Source organism: Dichomitus squalens (assembly GCF_000275845.1).
Source record: "Dichomitus squalens LYAD-421 SS1 unplaced genomic scaffold DICSQscaffold_23, whole genome shotgun sequence".
In the NCBI taxonomy this organism is placed as follows: Eukaryota; Fungi; Basidiomycota; class Agaricomycetes; order Polyporales; family Polyporaceae; genus Dichomitus; species Dichomitus squalens.
This window is the reverse complement of record NW_006766905.1, coordinates 125,956-138,043: the sequence shown is the minus strand read 5'-3', so window position 1 is coordinate 138,043 and position 12,088 is coordinate 125,956. Positions and strand designations below refer to the sequence as shown.

The following is a 12,088-nucleotide window of genomic DNA, read 5'->3' as shown; positions in this document are numbered from 1 at the left end:
GAGGATCAAGCTCAGAAGTTACTCAAAAGATATGCACCGACTAACCCACAGGCGTTTTTCTCTAGGTATCTGGCTCGCTTGAGATGGGGCAATCAGGTGTGGAGGTGACCGGTGTCACTGTTGGCTTCGAGTCCTCCATTCATATATCCGGGGGGGCTATCAGGCCGCTTCTCTAGCGAGTGCTGCAAGTTCGCTAACCCTCTCAGATTCTCGTGCAGGAACGCATTTTACATGTGTAATCAGTGACCCCCACACCAACACGAAGGGGACAACGTGATGTAGCTCTCAGGCTGAAGTACCCAAGCTTCGTCTTCCTCTATATTCCCGCTGTTGTGAGATACTCGAGGCCGACCGCTAAACTCCGTAGTTCCCAGCTTGCCAACATGACATTGATCAGAAACGATCATAGATGTTACCCTATCCGTTCAATCAAGGGCTCCTTCTCCGTGGACAACCACTGTACGCATACATCATATGTGATCTACTATGACAAGCCGCTGACTTAGTAAAGTAAAGGCTTGTGGTGCCTCGAACGTCGTGCGAAGTGAAACGAAGCGAGCAGCTGCCAAACCGCATTTAGCAATCGTCTTTGCTTTGGGGCGATCATGTCGAGTCTTCTCTCTGGCTATGCTTCGTGAGACCAGCCTAGAGACCTACTGATATCTCGGCACTCAAGGCAGCATGGTTCTAGATTGTACTCGGCTGCCTTCTCCATCTACTTGATAATCAAGTTTAGCATTCATGTAGCACAGCTTGTATCCTCGACTACAATGCATGGGCTCGGACGGACTGGATGGGAGCTTGCGCGATGACCTATGACATAGTAGGAGCTAGTACGGACGAAAGCGAGAGCAAAGCGGTGTAAACCTAGCAGCAAGATACAACTTTGGAGTGCATGATACAGTTAGCGATCGGGATAATTCAACTGAAAGAAGGAACGTGTAGCGAACTAAGACTGCGGTGCAACCCGAGTCAGATAAAGTACGAGGGGTTCGATTTATCTTCCTTTCTTCTTCCGCGGCGTTCTGCGACGCCCACGAGCCACTGCCGTGAGACTTCCTGCTTCTCACAGCGCCCAAGAACCTCGGGCACGCTCAGGGGCAACCGGGTGATAGGAGGGCGGAGGCTCCCTATTGAAATGTGGGGCGAAGCGCGCCGGGGGCCTCGCTGCAGTTGCAGCCGGTAAAAGTGCAGGAGCGCGGTCGCGACGCCGGGCGGTCATGAGCGGCAGGAAGCGCGTCCGAGCGCGATCGAATCCGCCCGAGGGAGCGATTGTCCTCCGGCTTTTCGATTTCAGCGTCGAAGTGATCATGGTCAGTGTGCGCCGGCGAAGAAGGGGGCGAAGAGGAAGAGCAGCTGGCGCCGCCGTAGTAGGAACATGACGGTACTGGGGTACGGTAGTAGGAAGGGACGTATGACTGGACTTGGGGAGGAACAGCTGCACCATCGCGGTGGTTCCTGTAGTGCCTCCGCATATTGGAGTTGACACTGAAGCGACGCGTGCAACCCGGGAAGGGACATTCAAATGCTGCGCTAGATAGTCAGCAGATAGTCACGAGTGAGTCATTCAGTGACATACGCTGGGCTCCGGTGTGCGAGTTCATGTGAATCATCAAGCTGCTGGGCCTATTGAATCTTCGGTGACAGATGCCGCAGCCATGCCTTCGGTCATCGTCGGGTGGACACTGATCGGGGGAAAGGACATATGTGGGGAGATCCAACCCAGCGAGAATTTGAGATGCGCTAGGACTACGACCAGAACTCAGAGCGTGTGGGGGATAGGCCTTGATGAGGCGCGCATTGCGGATACCAGGGAGATGGTCCTCGAACGCCTTCCCTGCAATATCTGCGTGGGGGGGCGAGGATATCGGGTGGATGTTCGTGTATGGAGCACCGCGAGCTGTGACGGCGCGCTGGATTTTAGGGGAGTGTGGGGATCCAGAGCGGAATTGGCGGTGCTGCCTGGGTGATGGCGCATTGCGCGAGTGAAGTTCTGCATCGTGAACCTGCCAGATTGTCAATCAGAGTTGTGGCGAATCAGGGCTAAAGCATCAACGCAAGGCTTACTTGTGGATGCGACGACGTAAGATTCACCATTGAGGTCACTCTTGACCGTTTGTCTACGGATTGCAAACGGAGCTTGTCAAACTCCAGATCTTATGAGACTCAAGTTAGTTATGCGCAGGTGAAGAGTGAGTTCAAAGAGGGCAAAACGCACCAGACAGTAAATCCTGGATACTGGGCAGCGTGGGGCGGGACTCTGTGTCGGTCTTCGGCATGGCTATAGCTAGAGGGCGGCCCAGTATAGTGAGGGAAAGATGTAGGCCGCTAGGGAAGAGATGGAGCAAGTAGCTGAGCTCAGTGGGCCCGAGAAGAAGGTGTTATATAGAGAGATGGCACGCAGTGCCGCTTCCCGTAGAACCATCAATCGTAGATCACTCACTTGTGAGCGGCTGGAGGATTGGTCTCCAATTACGGCAACTCGGCCGCGATCGAAGGATCCGGGCGGAGCCCGTGAGAGCATAGCAGGAAGGCTCGACCTCGGGCGGTCAGAATGGGCGGAATGTGTCGTTGTCGTCAGCACGAGAGAATCGGTAGCTTGTAATAGTCACCTGTCTCTCAGTAGCGCGAGCGTAGACGCAGACCACATATTCTGGGATTTGCGAGACTCGCGGGTGGAAGATTCGCATCGGAATGGCCGAGTGTGAGCGGGTAGGTGAACAGCCTCGTCAGCCTATCCACAAGGAGAATTCAGGCAAACGCTCGCATTCAGCATGTTCCCGCGCCTGCCTTTCTCCCACACTTCGAACCAGATGAGGTAGTCGTTGACGAACTCAATGGACACCTAAGATTACTTACGATGCCACCTAAGGAGAATCGTACAATGTTCGACGCTACACCGACACGCAGACGCAGCCTGTCGCACATGGCTGGGGCATTGGGCAATCTGACAATCTGGGCGTCATCCGAACGATGCGTTCGCGCGTAAGCACAGCGTCCGATGTTCAGACATCACTCGATACAAACAGTCGATGAGGGGATATGCCGACAACCAATACAAACGGGAGCAGTGGGCACCCATGCGGGCCTCGAGCGCGATAGCGAACCAGTCTATTGGAGCTGTGGCCTGCGGTGGGGAGTGATACTCGTATCGCGAAGTCATGCACAGCATCGGTGCATTGGTACATGGCCGAAACAGCTGCTGGATTGCGATACGAGGCATGGGTATGATGCGGCGGAATCACAAAACGTACTGGGAGCACTCACCGCCATTGCTGGGGAGGTGGCGGGCAGTCTGAGAGGAGAAATGGAGAGGCATCTCGGCCTGCGCAGCGCTCTCACGATCAGACATGTGACAGATACCGGTCATCTCTTGAGATACCGGGGGCGCCTCGAGTCTGCGCCCTCGTTTGTGCTCTCCTCACCCAACACCACTCCGCAAGCCGATCCTCCGATGTACAATCGGAGGATAGAAGACGGCCAGCCACGGGCGACTTGGATGCTCCCGCGCTGTATGAGAAGCAACTCTATTCGTGATCGCACACAGGGCGGTGGTAGTGACAAGTTCGCATTTCAATAGCGCACCGCCGCCCACGAGAAGGAAGAGCGTACCTCATGGGCACACATCGACGACGCTAGCCATCAGGAATCGATTCAAGCACCACGTGGTAGATACATTATCACCCGTACTTGACTGTGTCCCGGTAGGATTGCTGACCACTCTCAGGCCATCGCTGGAATCCTTGCCCGAATCAGCGTCGGCCTCTAGTAGGACCCTTATTCACAGTCAGCATGTTGTGGGCAAGTGGTTTCGTTATGTCATGTGCAGTTCGCGTGTATTGCTAAGTGTAGGGGACGTATAGGAAGGCAGTCCCCCAGGTGCCGCGTCGCGCCTGGCGCGAGCCTTCGGCTGACAGAATTCGAAGGGTCATCACGCCCATCCGCCATAAGCTTTGCAAGCGTCAGCAGTGTTGCATAGCATCTGGAGTTGGATAGACAGGAGCATCATGTTGGATAGAAGGCTGGATGCGTGAAGAACGTTCTGTTGTTCTACACAGGTCCGCTCAGGTCAAATCTATCCCTTGGCTGGAGGATAGATACCATCCTGGGCTGACTCTTCAGCATATAGACGAAGGAGAAGACTTCCCGTCATCAGAGTATGTTCGACACACCAAACTTCTGTGATATCAGCGAGGGACTGGATGCGCAGCACAGTGGCCGAGGTTCGGAGTGTGCCGGACGCGGCTTCAAGGGAACCTCAAGTAGATATCATGGTCATTGAGTCGAACCTAACAACACATGAAGGGCGCGGGTCGGTTCGCAACGTTATTTATGTTCAAGGCCGCAAATGTAGCCGGCCGCTTTGCGGAGCTTCGCACTCTGTAAGGCGGGAATACTGGCCGCGCGGTTAACAAGGGATTCGTTTTCGCCATATCCCGGTCATGATCTGCCGCTCGCGCGACTGAATGTTTTCAGATCCTTCCAATTTGCTACGTTGGTTTGAATTCTCGCCAACCATCACTGCTAGGAGCGACGCAGTTGCAGAACAGGCATTTCGACCCGCCGGAATTCACTGCGTACTGATGACGCATGCCCTGCCTTCACCAGAAGGCCTGTCATCACGTGCATAGAAGTCAGAGCAGGTATCGTGTGTATCAGTCTACGCAACACATGATGTGACCACGAGTCGTTGCGGAAAATCCGAGGATATGAGCGGAAAGCAGTCGGACACCGCAGGCGTCTCGTCGGAAAGCTTTTGGCGGATACAATTTCGGTTACTACATGAATAACCGCCTTCTCACAGTCAAGCCGCCCACCTCAGTGGGTGGGCATCACGCCAATCCTCGCTACGTCCCCATCAATAGCAGATTTATTCGACTGTTGAGCCATGGCCCATGGTCGCAGCTCGACAGGTTTGGCTAGTATCATGGCAACATTACACACCGATTGTACAGCACCATGGTCACCCTCGTACGAGCGGCGCTCTCGTAGTCTCGAATCAGGCTCAGTCTCGCACGTGGTGGTTCGGAGTCTCGGAGACACCGGCGATTGTAAGGGCGGCTTCCAAGGAGTCGAGGACCGGAGGGGGAAAGACGGATCTGCCTTCTACATAGGGGAAATATACAGCCCGCATCGGCTGATAGTTTCAGGGACACCCGGTAGTACATGGACCGCTACCAACGGACGTTAAGTGTAGCCCTGCTTAGCTCCATGATCGTTCTCTAGAAAAACCGAGATGGGAAGGAGCCTGCGGAACTTGAAGCTACACCCGGCCCTCAGTAGGAATTTGCGACTGCGGGCCTAACTGTGTGATATGAATGTTCAAGTCGCTGTGACGCGCCTCGAATGCGATCTCAGATGTTGTGGGACTATATTGGTATGCGGTCTAGGCTGGAATATCATGCAAAACGCACCGGAAATAACTTTCCTATGAGGCAAAGGTATGGCGGTGCTGGGTATATCAAATGTTCAATGGAACCACGGGATCAAAGACCTGCCAGATGCACCTCGAAGACGCGTAGGTACGTACCGCAGCGGCTCTACCAAGCGGTCGGGGTCAGTTGTCTATACAACTGCCATGAACAGCTCGTCTGTACGCAGCACTATGGCCATGCACACCCTCCCTGTGTGGCTTTCAGCGCTGTACCTGGTATCAATGTGCCTTGAGGCGTTCAGAAGTATCACGCCATGGACCGCGAACTCAGCGGATTACCGCCTGTTCCATACATTGGCCTGACATGAGGCTCCCAAGAACCCACGGGAAGATATTAATAGGGGTACACCTGATAACGACTTGGACCTGAGCGAATGGTTGAGAGTATCCATTTTGTAAAAGAGTGTGACGAGCACTCAAGGACGAGCGGATGCCACTTCAAGCTCGCAAGGTTCACGTGTACAAGATTCTAGCAACGCAAGATGTTATCCCGGTAGTAATGTGTGAGAACAAACTGAGCAATTATAACCTCATTATCATATCTGAAGACACATACCAGAGGCCGTCGATTGATTCTGAGGGTAGATAGCCTTGATCCGATATTTTCAACGGTCCTGGAGAGGAGAACCAAGCAGAATAACCATTAGCGAGATCTCGCCGCACTCAATACTGTGCCATCATGTGTCAACCGGTCAAATTGTCTTTCGACATCGCCTGGAAGGCTGGCAGCTTAGAGGGGGTGCCCGAGTCTCGTAAAATTGGGCTATTGGGACCGCGTCGGAATGCTGAGTAGTCACTGCACGCACTTCCAGAAAGTTTCGTAACGGTGGTAACGGATGGCTTTCCACGTGATTGCCACTCACAGGAGTGATGGAGTCTTGAATACATCGATGCATCTCATCTAGGACTAATATCCGACGGATGCGGATGACTCGTGAGCATCCGACGTGCACGGTCATCTAGTCAGATTGGAAGACGTCGAACAACTGTAGTGCCAAGGAAAAAAAGAGACCACTCACCAGGCCTACAGTGACTCGGAGAAGAGTGGTAGATCTCGTCATTACTGCCAAGATCTCTCGTTTGGTACATAACTGCGAGAGGATCCTCCAATGCCGTCGAGCGATGCCTGAGAGGGACCTGCGTCGACAAGAGTTGTCACTGATTGCAACCGTTAGTTACTAGAAGACGATGCACTGCGTCTTGGAGTCATGCATGGCATCATCAACAGGCGCCATTCCGAAAACTTCGGTACTTCACCTCGTATACGTAGCTTCCGGTACCGGAGGAACAGGTCGAGAAGTCCGGGCGGGAGGCTTTAGCGCACTGTAGTACCCGCGTCGTTTTGCAGCCTGCCGCTCATTTTCTTTCTCAGACACGTGGATCAGCTCCAGTGTGTGACATTCTATCTAGGCGTCGATGTCACGGACAACCCATCACCGTTGAACTTTTCACAGCAATATGTCCAGTGGCTTGAAGGCTACGCGGTAATTTCTGCCCCGGTTCGTACACATCTACAACCTGTCATCTATGATGACTTGGATGTACAATCGTGATCTTGGAGTTCTACGAACGGTCGTGGCCACGTTCAGGGCCGCAGTAGAAATGCAAGCAAAGTTTTACAATCGTCGGACATTTGACTCTCATCGAAGATAGCACTGACCTGGTATAGGAGAGGTCTGCGTACCTGCAAGGGCGAATAACCCTCGGGTCTGCAGACCTCGTTGTAGTCTCTACGGTATAGACCTCCTTTCCCGTCGACCCGGGTGACTGTTCGCCCTAATCCAGCGCCGCAATATCCCTGCTAATGGTACTCGGGCTGTATCTCAGGTGTAGTTTTTTCTCGGACATTACAAACGACTTCCAGAAGCTAACCGGTGGTGCCGCCCATGAGGCAGTGCCTTCCTCTAGGGTACCCCGTTTCCCAAGTCCTGGAAGTGTTCAGCGCTGGCAAGATCCCTGTATAAAAACCACTGCCTCATACACCCAGTGTGCCTGTATCTGACGGACAATTGTGAGACTTATTCAATACCCAAAAAACGTAGCTATTTCTGTCGTCTGATCGCTCAACATAGATGCCTTCAAGTTCCTGATAGTGTCGCCCGCCAGCCCAATCGTGGCATTTGATTTGAAAAGACCCGGAGAAGCGAACATTTGGCATCGTACCTTTGGGATGACAGTCAAACCAGACCGGTCCGTGCACCCACTATATCGCTCTTTCTGCGCTCAACGCTCAAATCAGTGCCTTTAGATTTTTCTGCACCCGCAGCCGGAGAGTGGCTCTGCTTTACACAATTAACACCGATGCACCATGTGCTTGATAGGGGTTTCATCTGTCGCAAACGATTCACTACACGGCATGGAAGTAGCGTGAATGAGACAACCAGTTCACTCAGGGTTGTACCGCGTGGCTCTTGTCCATTACACGATTCGCCCTGACATCCTCACGCTCTACGTCCCGATGATTCCCTATGCTACACCACACTTCTTGAAAGGGGGAGGCGGAGTCGACTCAGGACCCTGAGAGAGTTTCTCGGCACGAAGGATGAATCACCAAGGACAACCACGACGTAGCTCGAGGCATCCGACGCCATCGTAGTCCTCATGTTCTCGCCCTGTCTAGACCGTAGTTCAGCCTGAAGGATGAAGATCGTCTAAACCCTCGTGGCATCGGATGTACTCCCCGGCAATCGTGGTGGTGGGTATTATAACATCAGTCAAGAGCCTCACGTCACGTGATGGTAAGTCGCAAGTAGGGCCCCCCAAGACAATCGTTGGCGTAAAGGCATCCGGCGACAAGCGCGAAATACTCATTACAAGAAACCATCAGCGAGACGGAGTACGCAGGGCGCAGGGTTGGAAACGTCGGCAACAAGTTGTGCTACGCTCGTGGGTCTTGGGGGCGTTTCTGCTATATTCTTCAAGTATCGTACAAACCATGCGGCATTGACCAGAGACATCCTAGTATGCTGAGGGCTTGTGTTCTGTACCCCTGCTGCTCCGCCACGTTTCTGGGCCCTATGTGGCATCAGATGACGACAGATGAGTGTCATCGACAATCATGACTCAAACATGACATACCGTCCTGTTCTTGATCCTCTGGTTCCTAATTCGCCTCGCAAACCAATCCTTTGCGGTCGCGCCGGTATTGTATTTGCCAGACGGGAGCTTCGCGATTGCCTCAGCGATCATGGGGCTCTCGTCGGACAAGGGACGCAGTAGTACAGAGTTCCCCGGCCGCGTAAAGAAGACAAGTGACCAACGTTCGTACTTCCCTTGTTCCTTCGGTGGAGGGCTAGATGGTGACATCAGAGCGTATGCGTACTGTAAGGAAAGCGGCACTTACACAACGCGGTGTAAATTCGAGCGCAAGATACCGCCGCTGAAGATGGTCATGGCGTCTCCGAGGTTGCAGATAGCGTGTCCCGGGATAGGCTAGGAAGGTTATTCATGATTAGCCAACGTGGGACTCCCGCGAAAGAGGTCGCAGACGTGCCTTCACATACTGCCAATCGTCCGTACCTGGCACCAATACCTGGAGCCCGCCAAGACGGTTGTGCAAGAACGACTGTAATGGAAGGTTAGTGCTACATCCATCCAGAGACCCTCGGGTGACGCACCAAAGACCCGAAGTCTGTATGCGCCCCGATGGCCGCTTGTTCCTCTGTGATTCCCCCAGGCTTCGGCGGATTCTTGATACACCTCGCCTCACTTCCGCTCGGCTCCTCAAGCGGATGCTGCTTCGCAAGCGTGCCCTTTGGAAGCCCCAGCCTGTCGTTCAGCACGTCCAGGAGGGTGTAGTTCACGTCTAATGACTTCTGGACGAAGGGCTTGATTGTAGACTCCATGCGTGCGTTGACGGTCGAGGGATACTCGCGGTGGACTTTGCCCGGCCAGGCGAGCGCATCATCTTTGGCGACATTGATGAACTCGACAGTGTCGAGAGCCCCGTTTTCGTCTGTCGCGTTGGCGCCAGCGGCTTTGTACCTGTGCATAGGCGTTGTAATGAGCGAAGGGTAAACGTATCCCCGGATTTGGCCTTCGCACCCGAAGGAAGACCCTTCGTCCCCCTGCTCATACTTCATCTTCTCCTCCAGAGAGAGGCGCATCGTCTCCGCGCCCATCTCAAACATCTCGTTGGCGTCCTCATCGACACCGTGGTTCTTTAAACTGTCCGAAGGGATGGTGTACTGAGGTTCACGGCGAATAGGCGCAGGAATGTTATACTCACTACCAGAAGCCAAGCTCTGTGGCCGCCTTCCACAGCTTATCGATCTCCGCTTCGTCTCGGTTGAGTATGAGCTGATAGTCCACAATGAGTAATGGGTGCGTCGGCACGTCCTCAGGGAATGGCGGGAAGCCCAATAGACCCGGCATCGTTCGTCAGTAACTCGGGACAACGAAGACTAGCTGGCGTAATAGAGGGAATCAATGAACGAACAGAGGAGCAAGGTCCGTTCCAATGGCGTTCCAAGTCAATGATGATCGTCGCCTTATATAGTGGTTGCGCCGGCGCAAGTCGCGCAGCGACCGTGGGGAGCCGTAAGCCAAGGACCCACCGGGTTCAATGTCGGATGCGTCGTGCGACCCAGTCTTCTTTTCCCAGGCACAAGGCGAGGCCCGCTTCGGGAGCGACATGTAGTCACGAGGACAGCAGAAATAGAACCACGCAGCGACGTTCGCTGGGTGAGCGGTTCTGACTTACCAGAAGGCGATCAATGCGTTGCTTCATGGGTACGTACCCCAAACATAATACGTATCGGAAAGCCAGGAGATCGACCGCTCAAGGTAAAAGAAGATGGTATCGGAGTCCGATGTCGTGTTCAAACGCCTATGCGTATCGCTCGCATCACTGGAGAAGAGAACCTGGAAGAAGCTAACATCGGTCTGGCTTTGAGAACGTGGTAGAAACCATGCAGTAGCAACAACGACACGGCAAGCGGATGCGAGAATTAGCAAATCCATCTGCGCAAGAAGACGGCATCGGAACACACCTTGATATTGCTCCCCACAAGCCCAAACGTGGACTTCGATCACGTAAGAAGAAGCGATATTCGAGGAGAGCGTCATGCACGAACTCCAATTCGTGGGGCAAAAGCACGCTCCATGGCAGCTACGGTGAGGACTGCTTGCTTGCGTGCGTGGCGTGAAACTTCGTTGGTGATCTAGACCGGCAAACAGGAGAGGTTCTAAATGACGCAGTCATTTCTGGTGCTGATCTATATCTCAGAGTTCAATAACGTATGCGAGGGACCAACACAGAGGCAGGAGCAAATCGGATACTTATGAGGAAGCTGCATTGAGGAATTGGGTTGCCTGCCGATTAGCGCCCATGGTAGTTCCCGTGACAGGGTCAAGGCGCACAGACCACGTCCCGGGGCGTCCGCGCTTCCCGTGCGGCAGCGCTCAGCTTCGCGTCAACAGAATGTGGTCAATTCTGCGGTGAGTTTCAGTATTCCAGCTCTTGATGAAAATGGGGCGAGACGAACTGGCTCTTCGTCGATCTTGGCAGGTCAGTAGACTTACAATTGAGGGCCAGGAGTAGTGCACGGTGAGCACAGTCTCATGATCACAATTGTGTCGGGATACATGGTACACCTTAGATCCAAGCCTATGCATCAGCAAATGGCGCATCCTATGGCCGAGCATGGCCATACCGGCGAATCCCGGCAAGCAGTGGCCGGCGCTCGTCTATCGGATGTCGAAGTCCTAACAGGTTGTTGCTTGCCAGAAGGAACCTGGCAAGCCATGGCATCAGCCACAACGTCTCCTGGCCTACAATGTTGTCTCGAATAAGGCGCCGTGCAGCTTACACGCCGACGCCACTTGGCTGCGATGACATGTCCGAGTCCGTGCTCGGCATAAATAGCTTGGTCCCAGGACGTGGATCGCCCCAACTCATCTTCCTCCCACTCTCATCTTGCCTATGTCTATCTCCCTCTTCCCTCCTCTGATTTCTCTCTCTATGTAGCTAGCCTAAGAAAGTCACAGTAGGTCATTGACGTGCATGTATGCATCGGTATTCACTTGGTATAGGTAAGTCAACCACTAGAACTCTTCTCCTGTAAGGTAGGTGGGCATCCGAGTTTTCGGTCGCCTCACTGGCTGGGCTTACAGACAGATAGTAAGTCTCTAAGCCATCTGTTACTCACCCGGGTCTGTTATCTCCCGCTGTGGGGCACGGACAACCTCCTTGACCACGGACAACTCGTATCGGAAAGTGGAGGGGCCAGGATCGAACCCCAGACCTTGTGACGGCCAGGAGCGCCCATCCTCACTCACTGGCAGGTGACTGATGTGACAGCAGGAACGCTTACTCATTGGAAGGAGTCCGGACTCGGCACGACTCAGGTATTAGTCGTAAGGTCACCATGAGGCAGGTCAGAGGGTAGGACATGAGGCAGAGAACTCTGACCAAACGATGGTCAATAGGTACCTGGTCTGTGCACCGTTGTATTAGTATATATAGTAGGGAGTCTGAGGCAGGGAACCTCAGACTTGATCTTCTTGTCGATCCCCCATCTCCTCTGTAGGTAGCTAGCAGCCCTACCTTCTACTGCCCCTTCTAGTCTAGGGAATACACCTCTTCACATCTCTTGCTGTGTCACCTCTGGTTGCTTCGCTTCTCAGCACCAACCTCTGCATCAGTAAGCTTTG

The 12,088-nt window shown here is 53.6% G+C and overlaps 2 protein-coding genes across 2 annotated transcripts; both read right to left on the bottom strand.

Moving 5' to 3' along the window:
• Positions 1–914: 914 nt before the first annotated feature.
• On the bottom strand, positions 915–2,279 carry DICSQDRAFT_181567 (uncharacterized protein; the record flags this gene model as incomplete). The annotated part of the gene is made up of 4 exons (XM_007367140.1): positions 915–1,528; positions 1,580–2,006; positions 2,068–2,156; positions 2,219–2,279. The coding sequence occupies 4 exons, from the start codon at positions 2,277–2,279 to the stop codon at positions 1,131–1,133; spliced, it is 975 nt and encodes a 324-aa protein (XP_007367202.1). The 3' UTR covers positions 915–1,130.
• Positions 2,280–8,390: 6,111 nt separating this feature from the next.
• On the bottom strand, positions 8,391–9,884 carry DICSQDRAFT_88422 (Clavaminate synthase-like protein; the record flags this gene model as incomplete). The annotated part of the gene is made up of 7 exons (XM_007367139.1): positions 9,663–9,884; positions 9,479–9,601; positions 9,052–9,418; positions 8,928–8,999; positions 8,778–8,866; positions 8,513–8,726; positions 8,391–8,449 (listed from the first exon to the last, which is right to left on the bottom strand). Exons 1-7 carry the CDS (start codon positions 9,806–9,808, stop codon positions 8,393–8,395), a joined length of 1,068 nt encoding a protein of 355 aa, XP_007367201.1. The 5' UTR covers positions 9,809–9,884.
• Positions 9,885–12,088: the final 2,204 nt, after the last annotated feature.